General features: G+C 42.5%; 1 protein-coding gene across 1 annotated transcript in view; it reads right to left on the bottom strand.

The window, feature by feature from the left end:
• LOC121293760 (leucine-rich repeat-containing protein 49-like) overlaps positions 1-19,986 on the bottom strand; it is an 85,970-nt gene that overhangs the window by 16,043 nt on the left and 49,941 nt on the right. The window contains exons 10-14 of the mRNA XM_041217051.1: positions 15,971-16,094; positions 15,637-15,719; positions 11,050-11,101; positions 7,130-7,196; positions 740-827 (exon numbers count right to left, since the gene is read on the bottom strand). Of these exons, the coding sequence (XP_041072985.1) occupies positions 740-827; positions 7,130-7,196; positions 11,050-11,101; positions 15,637-15,719; positions 15,971-16,094 (414 nt within the window). The remainder of the gene's footprint in view (positions 1-739; positions 828-7,129; positions 7,197-11,049; positions 11,102-15,636; positions 15,720-15,970; positions 16,095-19,986) is intronic.

Here is a 19,986-nt window from a genome sequence, read left to right on the forward strand (position 1 = left end):
AAGCAAAACTCAGGTTATATAAATGTGCTATCATTAAAGTGGGCTGGCTTATGCCTAGAGCATCAGTAACGTGACATCATTTTTACTTTTTCAGAAAATGAGACACATAGGAAATTAACAAATCACACAATTAAAAGTATCATCTCTTCATTTTTTTTTGGGAAACAAATTAGTTTGTGATTTGAATCTCACCAAAGTGAATTTCAGCCCACTTTCTGTAAAGACAGGAAAATACATATCACGGTACATCTGATGCCAGATAGTGACACATGCAGCAGAGTTCCAAATTACAACTCCTACGTGATGCAATTGTTTAAGTAGAAATAGGCAGTGAATGGTGCATTCTTGATCACAGAGGATGCAAGGTCCACTTCTGGGATTGGCTGGTAATGTTAAAGCCTAAGGAATATCTCGTGGAAAAACCAAGAAAACGTTTAAATCAATTACAACATCTATAATGGAGCACAAATCTGATTAAGATAACTCAAATCTTTATCAGATGGCACTTGTTGCTTTCATAAGAATTTCAGGAGGAAATGGCTTTTAATCCATCTTTCTCTTTGTGAGTCACTTGGCTCACCAAGATAAATAAAGACCCAATTGAGACATAGTATACAGCTCATCTCTCAATTTGCTGCCAAATTCCATGGTCGGGGGAGGGAGGAGCATGGAAATCTGGGTTCAAACGAATGCATTGCATTTCAAAGTCTGTTGTATTCAGTTTAAAAGGAGTTGCTACCTTTCGGCTAGTGATTGTTGCAGATCCTCCACTTGGGACTCAAAATCCATCATGCAGCTTGCAATTTTTTGCGTACTCTCAAGGGAACCTACAAGTGTTTAAACAAAGGAAGGGATTAATTTTAGCAAAGGATTAGAAAACAACAATGCAATGCCGATAGAAGTATGAGAACTTAATGAAGTTAATAGAGAACGAATATCAAGGGATGCATTCTGGGGTTGATATGTTAATGCCAAATGATGGATAATTATGCTATTTATTATACTTTTGAGGCCAGGAATTAGACTGAGGGAGCGAAGGTTATTGGCAGCCTGACTGTTAATGAAAAAATGTCTTTAATTTTAACACCGTAACTGATGTGATGGATTATGTGACTGGTAAATACACTTCAGCAAGAAGTGCAGGGTTGCCACACTCCAGGATTGTCCTGGGGTCTGCAGGAATTAAAGATTAATCGCCAGGACATTGCAGTAAGCAATAACTGCTGGAGCTCACAAGGATTTTTTTTTAAATTGCTTTTCCTTTTCATTTTTTGGAAACTAACTTTCATTTATTAATTTTAAAAGTATTGGAGATGGGAGAACAAAAAGCTGTTTGACCAACAAGCTTCACTAATCAGGTGAGGGAGAGTCTTGTTTTTCCAATCAGTATGAGAAGGTGGTGCTTCACAAAGATAGACCTGCAGAGTGACCAATGGCAGGAGCATGGATGGACCAGTTGAAGGCAGGAGATCACAGGATTAAAACTTTGGGAATACATCCAGTTAGAATTGGCAACTCCATTCAGGTGGTTCTACTCTTCGCTGCTTATTCTTGTCTGATGCTGTGGTCTGCCTGACACAACTGACATTTCAACAAAGCAGAGGCAGACTGGGTGAAAACGAACCAGGAATCATCACAGTGCTACCTGCTATTTCTAATTTGTGCATGGAACGTAGGCATCATTGGCTAGGCCAACATTTGTTGCCCATCCCTAATTACCTTTGAGAAAATGGTGGTGAGCTGCCTCCTTGAACTGCTGCAGTCCATTGTGGCACAGATACACTCTGTTGTTAGGGAGGGAGTTCAGGATTTTGACTTGGCGACAGTGAAGGAACGGCAATATACTTCCACCTCAGGAAGGTATGTGACTTGGAGGGGGACTTGCAGGTGCTGGTGTTCCCCTGGGCCTGCTGCTCTGTCCTCTGAGGTGGTAAAGATTATGGGTTTGGAAGGTGCTGTTGATGGACCCTGGGCAAATTGCTGCAGTGCATCTTAAAAGTGGCTGAGAATGCTGCCAGTGTGTGCCAGTGGTGAAGAGTGTGAATGTTTAAGGTGATAGATGGAGTGCCAGCCAAGGGGGCAGCTTTGTCTTGGATGGTGTTGAGCTTCTTGAGTGTTGAAACTGCACTTATCCAGGCAAGTAGCGAGTACTCTATCATATTCCTAACTTTTTATACATGCATGGGATGTAGACATCACTGGATAGGCCAGCATTTATTCTGTTATGGCAGGCGGATGGTAAATGTCAAGCTGCCCAAATCCCAGAGGGAAATTTGAAGCAGCTGCCACAACTATTTGCAATTTGCATTTGTTTCGAGATACGAGCTTTGGATTAAGTAAAAAGGCCACCAAATCTAAGAGGATTCTTACAAAACTAAATTAAACTTTTATTAATAGAAGAAATAATTTTAAGCACATACATAGATCTACAAATTACTATGATAACTTCTAAATCCCCTAATTAATCTAAACTCCAGTTAAACGTTTGTTAAGGCAACAATGAGACACAGATTTTTAAAAGACCCAGGCAAAATAACTCAAAATACTCTTAAACAGTCGAATTCAAAGTGAGTTTTTCTCAGCTGCAGTTCCTTGTAGACAGCAGCTTGAGGCTTAGATGCTGGAGGCTTTTCACACTTGTATTAGATCTTAGAATGCCTGCCCTTACACACAGCCTTCTCTCCTTTATACATTTTCCCCTTTGAATGCAAATTCCCATTATTTCACTATGCCTACGGGCTTTACCTCTCTAATAATAAAAATCCATCAAAAGTACCAATTTTACCAGTAATTGTTAAGAAAAATAAACACACTATTCCTTAACTTCTCCTGGCTAGGTGTAACGTTTCACCCCCTGTTTTGAATTCAATCTAGGCTGGTTTATTTGAAAATGCAAATGTTCCCTTTACATCTTACATTCTAAACTTCTCCCATGTTTACCTACTTAACATTTCAAACTTAGCTTATCTTCTGATACATCAAAGCCTTCAGACCAGCTGCCTTTAATTCAATTAAGTCACACACACACCCCACTATTATTCTACTTTACAATAAATTCCAATAACATTATAAAAATTATTATAACTTCTTGACAATTGCTCAACCCTAATTACCCTTGAAGACGGTGGTGAGCTGCCAGCTTGAACCACATTAGTCCAGGTGGTGTAGGTACACCCACAGTGTTATTAGGGAGGGAGTTCCAGGATTTTGACCCAGCAACAGTGAAGGAACATTGATTTATTTCTAAGTCAGAATGGTGAGTGGCCTGGAGGGGAGCTTCCAGGTGGTGGTGTTCCCACGTGTCTGCTGCCCTTGTGCTTCTAGATGGTAGTGGTCATGGGTTTGGAAGGTGATGTCTAAGGAACCTTGGTGAGTTGCTGCCGTGCATCTTGTAGATGGTGCACAGTGTGTTGATGGTGGAGGGAGTGAATGTTTGTGGATGGGTTACCAGTCAAGCGAGCTGCTTTGTCCTAGATGGTGTCGAGCTTCTCGAGTGTTGTTGAAGCTGCACTCATCCAGGCAAACAGAGAGTATTCCATCACACTCCTGACTTGTGCCTTCTAGAAGGTGGACAGCTTTGGGGAGTCAGGAGGTGAGTTACTCTCTGCACGATTCCTATCCTCTGACCTGTTATTGTAGCCTCAGTATTTATATGGCTAGTCTACTTCAGTTTCTGGTCAATAGTAACCCCCAGGATGTTACTGATGGGAGATCCAGCTATGGTAATTCCATTGAATGTAAGGGGTGATGGTTAGATGCTCTCTTGTTGGAGATAGTCATTGCCTACTTGTGTGGGGCGAATGTTACTTGCCACTTGTCAGCCCAAATCTGGATATTGGTCCAGGTCCTGCTGCATTTGGGCATGAACTGCTTCAGTATCTGAGGAGTCGCGAATGCTGCTGAACATTGCACAATCATACTTCTGATACTTATGATGGAAGGAAGGTCATTGATGAAGCAGCTGAAGATGGTTGGGTCAGGGACCCTACCCTGAGGAACTCCTGCAGTGATGTCCTGGAACTGAGATGATTGACCTCCAACAACCACAATCATTTTCCTTTATGTTAGATATGACTTCAACCAGCAGAGAGTTTTCCCCCTGATTCCCACTGACTCCAGTTTTGCTAGGGCTCCTTGATACCATACTCGGTCAAATGCTGCCGTCATATCAAGGACAGTAACTCTCACCTCACCTCTGGAGTTCAGCTCTTTTGTCCATGTTTGAACTAAGGCTGTAATGAGCTCAGGAGCTGAGTGATCCTGGCTAATCCCAAACTGAGCATCAGTGAGCAGGTTATTGCTAAGCAACTGTCGCTTGATAGCAATGTTGATGATCCCTTCCATCACTTTACTGATGATCGAGAGTGGACTGATGTGGAGGTAATTGGCCCGGGTTGGATTTGTCCTGTTTTTTATGTATAGGACATACCTGGGCAATGTTCCACATTGCCATTTAGATGCCAGTGTTGTAACTGTACTGGAACAGCTTGGCTAGGGGCGTGCCAAGTTCTGGAGCATAAGTCTTCAGTACTATTGTCGGAATATTGTGCCTTGTAGATGGTGGACAGTATTTATATGACTGGTCCAGTTAATTTTCTGGTCAATGATAACCCCCCAGGTGAGGGCCTCGATGATGATCACAGTGCTGCCACTGTGTGTTGACATTCACTTTGAATAACAAGGGGAGATGGTTAGATTCCCTCTGGAGATAGTCATTGCCCTGTACTTGTTTAACACAAATGTTACTTGCCATTTATCAACCCAAGCCTGAATGTTGCCCAGATCTCGCTCCGTGCAGGCACAGCCTGCTCCAGTATTGGAGGAGTTGAGAATGGAAATGAATAATGCAATCATCAGCAAACATCCCCACTTTTGGTCTTATGATGGATGGAAGGTTATTGATGAAGCAGCTGAAGATGGTTGGACCTATGATACAATGCTGAAGGACTGCTACAGTGATGTCCTGGGGCTGAGATGATCGGCTTCCAATAACCAGGATCATCTTCCTTAATGCTAGGTATGTCTCCAGCCAATGGAGAGTTTTCCCCTTGATTCACATTGATTTTTACTAGGGCTTCTTGATGCCGAACATGGTCAAATGCTGGCTGAATTCAAGGGCAATCGCTCTCACCTCACTTCGGGATTCACCTCTCCGTTCATGTCTGGACCAAGGGTATAATAAGGTCTAAAGCCATGTGGTCCTGGCAGAACCCAAGCTGAGTATCAGTGAGCAGGTTATTGTTGAGTAAGTGCCGCTTGATAGTGCAATTAAAATGTTTCCCCTACAATTATTTCTTATCAACATCTACTAACAGATATATTATTGATAGTGCTGTCTGCGGCACCTCCTGTCACGTTGCTGATCATTGAGAGATGGAGTGATAACCAGCTGGATTGGATCTGTCCTGCTTTTTGGGAGCAATTTTCCACGTGGACAGGTAGATGTCAGTTTTGTAGTTGAAGTGGAACAGTTTGGTTAGGGGCATGGCTAGTTATGGAGCACAGATCTGCAGCACAATAGTCAGGATCTTTGCTGTATCCAATGTCTTCAGCTGTTTCTTGATATCAATGTGGAGTGAGTGGCTGAAAACTGGCATCTGTGATGCTGGGGCTCTCAGGTGAAGGCTGTGATGATCATATACTTGGCACCTCTGGCTGATGATGGTTGCAAATGGTCTGGCCTTGTCTTTTGCACTGATATGCTGGGCTCCCCCATTATTGAGGATGGGGATATTTGTGGAGCCTCCTTCTGTTAGTTGCTTAATTGTCCAACATCATTCATGACTGGATGTGGCAGGACTGCAGAGCTTTAACCTAATTGATTGGTTGTGGAATCACTTAGCTCTGCCTACTGCATGCAGCTTCCAATGTTCAGAATGCAAGCAGTCCTGTGTTAGAGCTTCACCAGGTTGGCACTTCATTTTTATGTATGCCTGGTGCTACTCCGGGCCTGGTCTCCTACACTCTTCATTGAAACAGGGTTGGTCCCCTGGCTTGATGGTAACAGTAAAATGAGGGAAATGCTGAGCCATGAGGATACAGATTGTGGTGGAATACAATTCTGCTGCTGCTGATGACCCCATGGATGCCCAGTTTTCAGCTGCTAGATCTGCTCTGAATATATCCATTGAGCATTTGGTAGTGCCACACAACACGATGAAGAGTGTCCTCAGAATAAAAATGGGACTTGGTCAACAAGGACTGTGCAGTGGTCACTCCTACCAATACTGGTGGAAAGCTCTGACATGTGCACAGTTCCACTTATCTGTAGACCCTGAGATTGAACAGATTTGTGGGTGTTGCTGGAAGATATGGCTTGAGTCCCAGAGAATCTACAGCTCCCCACTCTGGACACACCAGATGAAGCAGAACTCCAGTCAGCCAGGTATCTTTTGCAAGTGCTCCTGGACACATGCTGACTCTGCCTCACACAATGCTGGAATAAAATAGCTTTTGACAGAACCCAAGCACCAGGTGACCTCCGAGTAACAAAACTTCAACTTCCATGTCGTCAGGACAACCTTCCTACATATCTCATACAATAATGAGAATCCCTTCTTGCTATCTTTGGGGCAATGTGTATTTTTTAACATTAAAAGAAGCTGTGCAGTATTGAAGGATGACATGTACAAATGTCAATACTTTCCTGGGATACATGCATCAATAAACATGCTGAACCTGGAACTTGCTGAAATTGAACAAAGGTCGCCTGACAACTGAATTGGGCTTCAGCCTAAAACTGGAGGACTGCACTGAAATTTGCAAAAAAAAAAGTCTAAAAAGAATGTTAACAACTAAACATTCAAAAGCCACATAACTGAATTACCCAAAGAAAAAGGCAATAATGTAGGAAGCATAATAAACGTGTTAAGAAACTTGATTTTCTTTGTATTGAGTGCAATAAAGTAGAACATAGATGATCAAAGATTTGGCAAAACAAGACCTTTACTTCTAAATGAATGGTGGGGAAGGCTAGTGAGCTAGAGGAATAATGTCTCTAGGTGAATTTCCATACTGAAGATGATGGAGGTGCCCTTTTCCCCTCGGAGGATAAGTAAGGAATTAAGTACGATTATATAAACTAAGTCAAAGGTTCAAGGGTTTTAGTAATTCCTACAAAGTAACTTACCGCTAGCCGGTGTTTTCTGCATAACTGGAACATTCTGCTTCTTGTTATTGGATGGGTTAAGAGGAGCCTACAGCAGAACAACAAAGACCAATTATTCACCAAATATTTTAATGCAAAGTGTCTGCTGCAGTATCAGTGTGGTATTTCCAATACTGTCATCTCAGTGAAGTTACACAAATAGTGTTGGGCCGCAAGAGACAGGGTAGGGTGCAATTTTTGCTGCTGCTGTTTTTTAACCTCACCAGGTGAAATGGTTTTGTAGTAATGAGTTTCAGCACAAACATGTTTGCTAACAGTCTTTAATGAGTATCCTGATAAAAATCTCTCTTTACTTGTGCTACTTGGAGGAAGGAGAGGGGCAAGAAGAATAAATGGGTTTCAGGCAAGCTAGGTTACACCATAGGAGGCCAGTGGAATTGTCTGAGACACAATGTTTGTCAACACTACCATTCACCAGGGAGGCTGTGGCAGGGTAGTGTTGCAGTCTGCAAGCTGATCTGGACCCAAAGTACAGTCAGGACACTGCCAGTGGCTGCAAGGTTCTCTTCAGTCCTTACCCTGGTGCACTTCAGCTTATTGCAGGCATGTTACAAATTGTTACCCTGGGGTGCCTAAAGGGGCAACTGTTCTTATAAGCAGCTCCCACATCATTACTATAAAATAAAAGCAAAAAACTGCGGATGCTGGAAATCCAAAATAAAAATACCTGGAAAAATTCAGCAGGTCTGGCAGCATCTGCAGAGAGGAACACTGTTAATGTTTCAAGTCCATATGACTCTTCAACAGAATTAAGTAAAAATAGAAAAGAGGTGAAATATAAACTGGTTTAGGGGGGGGAGTGGGACAGGTAGAGCTGGATAGAGGGCCAGTGATAGGTGGAGATAGCCAAAAGATGTCATAGACAAAAGACAAAGAGGTGTTGAAGGGGGTGATATTATCTAAGGAATGTGCTAATTAAGGGTAGAAAGCAGGACAAGCGAGGTACAGATAGCCCTAGTGAGGGTGTTTTACAGGCATGAAGTGGATATGGATGCTGGATCACTCTACTAAAAAAGAGGAAAGAAATGAGTTGTAAAAAGGAAAAACCCTATGTAGATGTACCACATATTATTACATCACTTTCCCCCTAGTGTACATGGTACTTCTACACAGGTTTTCATTTTTTGTCCGTCACGTCTTTCCCCCTCTCCTTTATCAGCATTGTGGAAAATTGTGATTTTTTTAATCTTTCTAACGGATGTTAAGAATTATTTCCCAATCAACCACCCCTTTATGAGGCTACATCCATTTAAATTGCACCTATAATATGATTCTCTGATGCCATACTGGAGTAGCTTCCTACAACTGGTCTATGTTGCATTGCAAGCTATGTAAATATGATGACTTGGAAAAATTACTTATTACTAGTGCACTACACCTCTGGCTAGATTTACACCAGTTCTTAATTAAACTGGACTGAATGTCACTGGATCACAAAAATCCACCCTTCAATCTGGTCTAGCCTATTTAAATGGTTTAGGATAACTTAGAAGCTGCTGAGGAAATGACATGTGCAGCAATATTTTATTAATTTAAGCAACATAATCATGCGAACATACAAGATAGGAACATAAGTAGGTCATTTGGCCCCTCAAGCCTGCTCTGCCAATCAATAAGATCATGGCTGATCTGTTTGTGTTTCGAGTTCTACATTCCCATCTACCCCCAATAACCTTAGATTCTTATAAAAACAAAAAAACTGCGGATGCTGGAAATCCAAAACAAAAACAGAATTACCTGGAAAAACTCAGCAGGTCTGGCAGCATCGGCGGAGAAGAAAAGAGTTGACGTTTCGAGTCCTCATGACCCTTCGACAGTTCTGTCGAAGGGTCATGAGGACTCGAAACATCAACTCTTTTCTTCTCCGCCGATGCTGCCAGACCTGCTGAACGTTAGATTCTTGTTAGGCAAGGGAATCAATCTACCTCTGCCTTCTGAGGCAAAGTTCCAAAGTTGCACAACCCTCAGAGAAAAAGTTTCTCCTCATCTCTGATCTGTAAGGGCAACCCCTAATTTTAAAATAGTGCCCTCTAGTTCTGGAATCACCGACAAGAGAAAATATCCTTTCCCACATCCATCTTGTCAAGACCATTCAGGATCTTATATACTTCAATCAAATCACCCCTCACTCTTCCAAACTCCAGTGGAAACAAGACCAGCCTGTCCAACCTATCCTCAGAAGACAACCACCTCATTCCAAGTATCAAACTAGTGAACCTCCTCTGAACTGCTTCCAATGCATTTACATTCTTCCTTATATAAAGAGACTAAAACTGCACAAAGTATTCAAGATGCGGTCTCACCAATGCCCTGTATTACTGAAGCATAACATCCTTACTTTTATGTTCAATTTCTCTCATAATAAAAGATAGCACTCCATTAGCCTTCTTGATTATATGCTGTACATGCTTACTAACTTTTTGTGACTCATGCACGAGAACACCGAGATCCCTCTGCATCTCAGAATTCTGCAGTCGTTCTCCATTTAAGTTATACTCTGCTTTTTGATTCTTCCTGCCAAAATGAACAACTTTACATTTTCCCACATTATACTCCATCTGCCAGATTTTTGCCCACTCTTTCAACTTATCTATATCCATTTGCAAACTCCTTATGTCTTCTTCACAGCATACTTTCCTATCTATCCTTGTGTCATCTGCAAGTTTAGCTAGCATGCCTTTGCTCCCCTCATCTAAGTCATCGATGTAAATTGTAAAAAGTTGAGGCCCTGGCACAGACTCTTGTAGGACCCCACTAGTCACATCCTGCCAATCAGACAAAGCCCTATTTATACATACTCTCTGTTTTCTGCCAGGCAGCCAATCCTCTATCCAGGCTGATATACTACCCCTACACAATGAGCTTTTATTTTCCGCAATAGCCTTTGATGTGGCACCTTATCAAATGCCTTCTGGAAATCCAATCAGAGATTCATTGCGTATTCATTGTAAGTAAGCTTCACTCTATTTGCACAATCTGGGACTGAAGTAATGAATACCAAATGTTGAAACCTTATTTCAATTCAATCCTGGGTCTGACATAGTAAGTCACAGCTAATAAAGATGATTTTTTGTTTTCTTTGGAATGTTAAAGATAAGACCGCTGCATTAAATGCTTTGCTCTTTCCACTCTGCAGTTTGGACAATATGGTATTTATGGTATTTTAAGTAATTTTGTTTTTCTTCTTACCTCTCCTGGCACATGTAAGGTTAGGCTTCCACAGATCCCAGCTAGCTTGCACTGCCCCATTGAAGTGACCACCCTTCATGGGTTTGCCCTGATGGTCATCATTGCTGAGTTATTCAACCTGGACAGGTATCACAGCCAAGCCGAAATCAGCCACACTTTCCAGCATTTCTTCATCAGAAGCAGGAAAAGTAGTCAATTCCCTTCCCTGCCATCCCGGGAGAATTGCAGCCAACAGCAGTGCCCCAAATCAGCTCACTATATCACAGAATGGGAGCTGAATGTACACACAGCACAATTTGTAGGGATTGGGACTGAACCAGGCTGCTCAGCCTGGTTAATTAGAGCTGGTCAATTAGAGCTCAGCAGTCCAAATAGATGTTGGACTCAGATGTGATGTTACTCATACAGTTCAACTCATATTGGACTCGAAACATTAACTCTGTTTCTCTCTCCACAGATGCTGCCAGACCTGCTGAGCTTTTCCAGCACTTACTGTTTTTATTTCGGATTTCCAGCATCCACAGTATTTTGCTTTTATAATTTAGCTCAGTTTTACATATGCTTATGGAACCATGTCTGAGTACACCTACACTTTCAGAAGAGGGGGAGAAAGCTAGAAAAAGAATCCTAATCCAAATTCATTCAACTTCAGGTTTTCATCTGATCTAGAAAAGGAATCTCAACATACTTACCCCATCCAACCGTTCTAGCTGAGGCATGAGGTAAGAGATTTCCATGAAGTGCCTGGGGAAAGTCATTACTAATATTAATTGACAGCATGGAATGAAACAAGTGCAACACTATACAGACTCTGTAAAATACAACACTAACTCTGGCATCGATTAAGAACATAAGGAATAGGAGCAGGAGTTTGTCATACGACCTCTTGAGCCTCTTCACTGTTCAGTAAGATCATAACTGAACTTTTATATTAATTCCACTTTCCCATTCTAAAATCATACCCCTTGATTCTCTTAATGCCCCAAAATCTATAGATCTCTGTCTTGACTCAACAACTGAATATCCACATCCCTCTGAGGTAGAGAATTCCAAAGATTCACAGCACTCTGAGTGAAGAAATTTCTCCTAATCTCAGTCCTAAATAGTCAATTTCTTGTCCTGAGACTATGGCCGAGATTTTCCGTGCCCTCCGCGTCGGGCGTGTTCAGTTGCGTGAGCTGACAATATGGCGTGATTGGTTTCATGACGACGTTCTTACCCCTGACTACTCTCTATTGTGTCGTCTTTCCGAATTATCCAATATACAAATGTTGAAGTTGTAAATGCAGATAAAAGCCTATCATAACCTGGATAATTCATGTCTATTATGAATCTATTTTATTCCCTCCTTCTGTAAAGACTTCCACAGTTGCTGCCAGCCCTCTGGTACCTTCCCCAAGCGGCCATGTTAGGCCAAAGCAAGATCGGGCTTGGCTGCAATGCTCCAAGTGGCTGAATAGTCCACAATAGGATAGCTCACTGAAGAAGTTGGATATGTGTTATTTACAGCAACTGAATCAGTTGGTCCTGCACTGATCGTTAGCAAAGGCAAAAATGAAAATGGCATGTCTGGACTCTGCCTCTAGATGCCTCGAAGGACACTGCTTCCTTTATTACATTTTTCCTAACACATTTTAACAATTAAATGAAATCATTAATATAGATCAAGAAGAGCAGTGGTCCTAGTTTCTGGGAAACTCCACTGTATACCTTCCTCCCGTCCAAAGATCAATGGTTCACTATTACTTTCTCTTCCTGTCACTGTTTGAAAGTCCACATCTACCACCTCAACTTCAGAACCTCATCAACCTTGTTACTTCCTCAAAAAGCTCAAGCAAGTTAGTTAAACATGACTTGCCTTTAACAAACCTGTGCTGGCTTTCCTCGATTAATTAAACATAGTACTTTTCCACTGTTAACAATTCTAAAAAAATTTTGCATGAGATGTGCCCCCATAATGGGGAGGCTACTGAACATGTTGGAATCAGACTGCTCACTGTAATAATTTGCCGGTATATTTTGTAATATTCTTTCACAGGATGTGGGTGTTGCTGGGCTGGCCAGCATTTATTGCCCATCCCTATTTGCCCTTGAGAAAGTGATGGTGAACTACTTTCTTAACCCGCTGCAGTCCATGTGGTGTAGGTACACCCTGTTAGGAAGGGAGTTCCAGGATTTTAACCCAACGACAGTGAAAGAACGGCAATATAGATCCAAGTCAGGATGGTATGTGGCTTGGAGGGGAACTTGCATGTGGTGATGTTCCCAAGCATTTGCTGCCCTTGTCCTTCCAAGTGGTAGAGCTCGAGTTTGGAATGTGCTGTTGAAGGAGCCTTAGTTAGTTGCATCCTGTAGATGGCACACAGTGCTGCCACTGCTCATCAGTGGTGGTGAGGGTAGTGAATGTTGAAGGTGGTGGATGGGGTGCCAATCAAGCAGGCTGTTTTGTCCTGGATGGTGTCAAGTTTTTTGAGTGTTGTTGAAGCTACACTCAAACATGCAAGTGGCGAGTATTCCATCACACTCATGACTTGTGCCTCATAGATGGTGAACAGGCTTTAGGGAATCAGATAGTGAGAGATTCACCACTGAATTCCCAGTCTCTGACTTATTCTTGTAGCCACAGTATTTATATGGCTGGTCCAGTTCAGTTTCTGGTCAATGGTAATCCTCAGAATGTTGATAGTGGGGGACGATGGTAATGCCATTGAATGTCAGGTGGAGATGGTTGGATTCTCTCTTGTTGGAGATGGTCATTGCCTGGCACTTGTGTGGCGCAAACATTACTTGCCACTTATCAGCCCAAGCCTGAATGTTGTCTAGGCCTTGCTGCATATGGACACAGACTACTTCAATATCTGAGGAGTCGCGAATGGTGCTGAACATTGTTCACTGATGGCTGCACATCGCCACTTCTGACCTTATAATGTAGGGAAGGTCATTGATGAAGCAACTGAAGACGGTTGGGCCCAGAATGCTATCCTGAGGAACAGCTGCAGTGATGACCTGAGACTGAGATGACTGACCTAAAACAATCACAACCATCTTCCTTTGTGCCAGGTATGAGTCCAACCAGTGGAGAGTTTTCCCCATTGACTCCAGTTTTGCTAGGGATCTTTGATGACATACTTTGTCAAATGCTGCCTTGATGTCAAGGACAGTCACTCTCACCTCACCTCTGGAGTTATGCTCTTTTGTCCCTGTTTATACTAAAGCTGTAATGAAGTCAGAAGCTAAGTGACCCTAGCAGACCCCAGACTGAGCAACAGTGAGCAGGTTATTGCTGAGTAAGTGCCACTTGATAGCACTGTTGACCATACCTACAATCACTTTCCTAATGGTAATTGGCCGGGTTGGATTTGTCCTGCTTTTTGTGGACAGCACATACCTGGACAATTTTCCACATTGCCAGGTAGGTGCCAGTGTTGTGGTGGTACTGGAACAGCTTGGGTAGGGAGGCAGCTAGTTCTGGATCTTCTTGCTTTCACGTGGAGTGAATTGAATTGGCTAAAGACTGGCATCTATGATTTTAGAGATCTCAGGAGGAGGCCGTGATGGATCCTCCACTAGGTACTTCTGGCTAAAAATGATTGCAAAAGGTTCAGCCTTGCCTTTCACACTGATATACCGAGCCCCCCATCATTGAGGATGGTGATATTTGTGGAGCATCCTCCTCCAGTGAGTTGTTTAATTCTCCACCACCATTCACAACTGGACGTGGCAGGACTGCAGAGCTTAGATCTGATTGTGCAGAGCCTAGATCCATTGATTGTTAGATTGCTTAGCTCTGTCTAATGCATGCCGCTTACACTGTTTAGCATGCATGTAGTTCTGCATTGTAGCTTCACCATGTTGACACCTCATTTTTTATGGCTGGTGCTGCTCCTGGCATACCTTCCTACACTCTTCATTGAACCAGGATTGATCCCCAGACATGATGGTAATGGTAGAGTAGGGGATATGCTGGGCCATGAGTTTACGGATTGTGGTCGAATACAATTCTACTGCTACTGATGGCCCACAGCAGCTCATGGATGCCCAGTCTTGAGTTTCTAGATCTGTTCGAAATTTATCCCATTTAGCATGGTGGTAGTGTTACACAACACAATGCAGTGTATCCTCAACATGAACGCCAGATTTCATCTCTACAAGAACTGTGTGGTGGTCACTCCTCCTGATACTGTCATGTAGCATCTGTGAAGTAAATTGGTGAGGTCAAGGTCAAGTAGGTTTCTCGCTCTTGTTGGCTCCGTCACCACCTACCGCAGATCCAGTCTCGTAGCTATGTCCTATAGGACTCAGCCAGCTCAATCAACAGTGGTACTACCAAGCCACTCTTGGCGATGGACATTGAAGTCTCCCACCCAGAGTACCTTCTGTGCCTTTGTCATTCTCAGTGCTTCTTCCAAGTGGTGTTCAACATGGAGGGGTTCTGATTCACCAGCTGAGCGAGGTGGGGGGGGGATAGCTGGTAATCAGCAGGAGGTTTCCTTGCCCATGTTTGACCCGATGCCATGAAATTTCATGGGGTCTGATGTCAATGTTGAGGACTCCCAGGGCAACTCCTTCTCGACTATATATCCCTGTGCCAGGGAGGTGGTGATAGTGCAGAGATTAAACACAGGATTAAATTAAATTAAACAGGACTCAAAACGTCAACTGTACTCTTCTCCGCCGATGCTGCCAAATCTGCTGAGTTTTTCCAGGTATTTCTGTTTCTGTATTTGTTATGGTAATGATAGTGTCTGGAACATTGTCTTTAAGGTATTTTCGATGAGTGCTGTTGCTTGGCTAGTCTGTTGGACAGCTCTCCCAATTTTGGCACCTGCCCCAGTTAGTCTATATAGATCAGTAGAGCCGTGTGTGCTATTGTCCTTTCTGGTGTCTAGGTCAATGCCGGGTGGTCCGTCTGGTTTCATTCCTTTTTGACTTTTCTGTAGTGATTTGATACAAGTGAGTGGCTTGCTAGGCCATTTCAGAGGACAGTTAAGACTCTACCACATTGTTGTGCGTCTGGACTTACATGTAGGCCAGACCAGGTAAGGATGGCAGATTTGCTTCCCTAAAGAACCTTAGTGAACCGGATGGGTTTTTACAACAATCGATGATAATGGTCATGGTCATCATTAATAATTTATTAATTGTTCCACCAGCTGCTGAGACCCGGGTCTCCAAAGAATTAGCCTGGGGCTTCTGGATTGCAAGTCCGCTGACATCACCACTACGTCACCATCTCTCCATAAATATATAGGTCTACAGGTATATAGTATTGTTCTTACATCGTTTGCTCTTCCTCTGATGTCTCAGTTATGTTGCCATCTAAATTCAGTTCCACTAGGTGGAAGCACTGCGCCAGAGATTTCTTGAAGGAAAGAACATTGACATAATTAGCTCTTCAACTCAGTCGTTCCCAGAGCAACTGCAACTCATCAAGTCAAACATAATTTGCATTGGATAGGCATTCCAGTCTACATAATACAACATGCAACACGCGCATAATCATAAATTACAATTTTGTTCTGTGGTAGAAAAACAAATCAAAAAAATCTATACACAGTTACAATTATCATTCAGGATGATCATTTTGTAGGTAGATTAAATAATATTACTTACCAGTCCATCCCTGAAGTCAATGTAATTGTTGACTACATTAAGGACTTCGAGGTTAGGGAATTGTTCAGAGAAGCTGCAAACAGACTTCAGCTGATTATCAGCAAGATTCAACTCCTGCAAGGAACTGAGAAACACCAACTGTGAGCACAATAAAAATAGTACCTGTAGCTTGAAGACTGAGAAATCACAGGAAGGATCATGTGCCTCCTTATGCACATCATCAAAATAACTGCCTTCAACACATTGCAGAAATGAGTTTTGAATATTAATCTTTTGATACATTTTTAATTAACAAAATACTATTTTCAAAAGTAGAACAGGAAGTTGGGCAAGAATATATTATAAAATTTGCCTGCAAGAAGGGAAAACAATACCAAGAGGATGTGCAGGTTATGATTATATTGCTCAATGCCAAACAGTCAGGTCCCCTCAGTAATTTATGTATGATCCATATCCAAAATAATGAGTTAAAATGGCAGTACCATTGGCAACAACCACTCCTCAAAATGGGAAAAGCAAATGAAAATATAGACAAGAGAGAGAATAGCTCTATAATATAAAATAAAAACAGAAAATGTTGGAAAAACTCAGCAGGTCTGACAGCATCTGTGGAGAGAGAAACAGAGTTAACGTTTTGAGTCCATGTGATTCTTCTTCAGAGTTAAAGAGAAGTTTTAGTTCATACAGACTCAAAACGTTAACCCTGTTTCTCTCTCCACAGATGCTGTCAGACATGCTTGAGTTTTTCTAGCATTTTCTGTTTTTATTCCAGATTTCCAGCATCCAGAGTATTTTGCTTTTACCTTAGAAAGAATAGCTAGCTCCTTTACAGAAGTTTGAAGGACTACAGGCCAGTTATGAAGGCCGAACAATATTCCACCAATGGACCATTTGCAAGAACACCTCCTATTCAAAATGGAGCTGATGTGTTATTCGCTCAAATATACAATCGCCCCAAAACCACTCTTTTGAATTTCAGCTTTTTGGACAGGAAAATAGAAGCTGTGATACTGGGATATTTCTGGATCCTGAACCCACTTTCAGAGGAATACAGTCACTTGTTGGAATTTTGGCTGTGGTGCCTCCTTAATTGCTATAGGGACAGGTTAGGGCTGTGGGTGAGCTCTCGAAGCTGGAGGGCCAACCATATTCCTTCCAGCTTCAAAGGCACCTGGCTGCAGTAAAGTGTAAGTAACTGATAGGGTATTTTAACATGAAGGTGCCCTCTCAGCAACTTAAAAAAAAAAAATGAAAACTAGAAAAACAGCCAGTCACCATTGCTGAGGGGCTGAGGGGCAGAGGGGCAGGGGTTTGGGAGGGTGGGGGGGAGGAGAAATCCCTCTACAGGACAGCCTCCAGCCAGGCAGGGAGGGTCTGTAGGCCTGCCTGAAGCACTGGTCCCCTGGTCTGTTGCTGGGTACTTGCCTCCAGGCAGCTGAACAGTCCCCATCATGTCAGGACTGCATAATCCCAGTCAACCTCCTTTACCTATCGTTAACATGACAGCCCACCTCAAGAGGACGGGCAGCCTTCCCAGGCCCCAAACCCATCTCCTCTAAAATGGCCATGCTGGGAATAGATAGCAAAACCAACATGCCGATTGAACCAGTACTTTTGGGCCCCGTCGATCTGTTCCTGATCTTGGGGCCCAAAAATCCTTACCACCCTATCTTGCTGTCCTATATCCCAAAGAATACTTGATCCCAGGAAACCAGAATAGGCCCAATTTCAAGAGAAGGATTGAGGAAGCTCCCTGGAGTAAGAACTTGAATTTATTGAGGTCCTCAGAACATCTCAAAGTGCTTTGCAACCAATGGATTACTTTTGAAATGCAGTCACTGTTGCAATGTAGGGAAAAGCAACAGTCGAATTCTACACAGCAAGGTTCCACAGTTGACAAATGATCAGATAATCTGTATTGCTGTTGAGGGAACATGAGCAATAGTGCTGTGGGATCTTTGACATCCATTTGAGCAGGGACAGAGGCCACTGATCACAAAATTTCACCCAAAACACAGCACCTCCAACAGTGCTGCACTCTCTCAGTACTACATTTAGGTGCCAGTCTAGGCAATGTACTCAGCTCCATAGTGTGGTTTGGGCTACAAATTTCTGACACAGAGGTAAAAGTGTTACCAACTGAGCCAGGCTGAGACTTTCATGATGTCAAACCCACCACATATCCATTTTGCTTTGCAATCACAGGGCATGAGAAATCTGTACCCCGCATAAGGCCAAAACCAAACGGGTGCTCACTGAACTCACAGGCTAAAAACACAGAAGTTTATGTTCAGCTTGCAGTAAATTATTTTGGCGTGGTTGCACTGAATATTTGATTCAATTGCACTGCATCCGGAGCTGGCAAAACCTACTTGTATAAAAAGTGTTTTGTTTTGTTAGCGCTTGCATAGTGATTTATTTTCCTTCATTATTTCACACCACATTAAATTTCTTGAACAAAAATCCAGATTTCTATTCCCAAAGTGCTGATGACAAAACTATAATTAAAGTATACTGGGTATCTGAAGAAAATATGATTTCATTAAGCGTTCTTGGGATGGGAACATCACTGACAAGGTCAGCATTTACTGCCCGTCCCTAACTGCTCTCAAGAAGGTGATGTTTAGCTGCATTTTTGAAACACTGAAGTCCATGTGGCACAGGTACAACCACAGTGCAGTTAGGGAGGGATTTCCAGGAATGTGGCACAGCAACAGTGAAGGAACAATGATATAATTCCAAGTCAGGATGGTGTGTAGCTTGGAAGGGAACTTGCAAGTAGATAGCAGTGTTCCCATGCATCTCCTGCCCTTGTTCTTCTAGGTGGTAGAGGTCATGGGCTTTGAAGATACTGCCGAACTTGAGTTGTTGTAGTGCATTTTGTAGCTGGTGCGCCCTAATGCCACTGTGCACCTGTGGTGCAGAGAGTGAATGTTTAAGTGGTGGATGTGGTGCCAATCAAGCAGACTGCTTTGTCTTGAATGAAGTCGAGCTTCATGAATGTTGTCATGGCTGCACTCATCCAGGCAAGTGGAAAATTTATATGACACTCCTGACTTGTGCCTTGTAGATGGTGGACAGGCTTTGGGAGTCAGGGGGTGAGTTACTCGCCACAGAATTCCCAGCCTCTGATCTCTCTTCACACATCCCTGTATTCGCTGACCTACATAGGCTCCTGGTTAAGCAACACCTCCATTTGAATATTCTCATTCTTATGTTCAAATCCCTCCAGGGTCTCCCTCCTCCTTATCGCTGTAATCTCTTCTAGTCCCACAGTCCTCCAAGATAGCTGGGTTCCTCTCTTTTTGGCCTCTTGAGCATCTCTGATTTTAATCACTCCACCACTGGCAGTCATGCCTTCAGCTGCCAAGATCTTACTTTCTGGAATTCCCTCCCTAAACCTCTCTGCTACTCTACTTCTTTTTCCTCCATTAAGATGCTTTTAAAGATTCCTTCTTTGACCAAGCTTTTGGTCATCCGTCCATATATCTCCTTTTGTGACTGGATGTCATAATTTGTTTTATATTGCTCCTGTGAAGTGCCCTGGTAGGCTTTATTATGTTAAAGGTGCTATATAAATAAAAGTTGTTTTTATTTGCGCAGTGACAGAGTTAAACTAGAGTGGCCTTTAGAGGACTGAGCTTAACTTGCATTATCCGCTGATGTATGTGACATACTTGCAGCCTCAGCCTCATAAGAGTAAAAGACTACAATAAGACAATGAAATTACCTGGACATTCTTACATAGTAAGTATTCAAGGCAAATTCACCAAAGTTTTAAATAAACCAAAAGACATCTGGATTTAAATACACTCTTTCAGGTATTGGGGCTTGTAGACAAACAGCTTTTATGTTTAGTAAATGGAGGAAAAAAAAGTATCTTGCTGCAATTGTATGAGATTTGACTCTGCAGCTGATGCCACTTTTCAGTAATTACATGCATGCACGCAGATTTCACATTAAAGCTCCCAACTCTGGATTTACATAAAAGACTTATTTTAATCTCCAGAGACCTG

This window comes from Carcharodon carcharias, chromosome 22 (assembly GCF_017639515.1).
Source record: "Carcharodon carcharias isolate sCarCar2 chromosome 22, sCarCar2.pri, whole genome shotgun sequence".
In the NCBI taxonomy this organism is placed as follows: Eukaryota; Metazoa; Chordata; class Chondrichthyes; order Lamniformes; family Lamnidae; genus Carcharodon; species Carcharodon carcharias.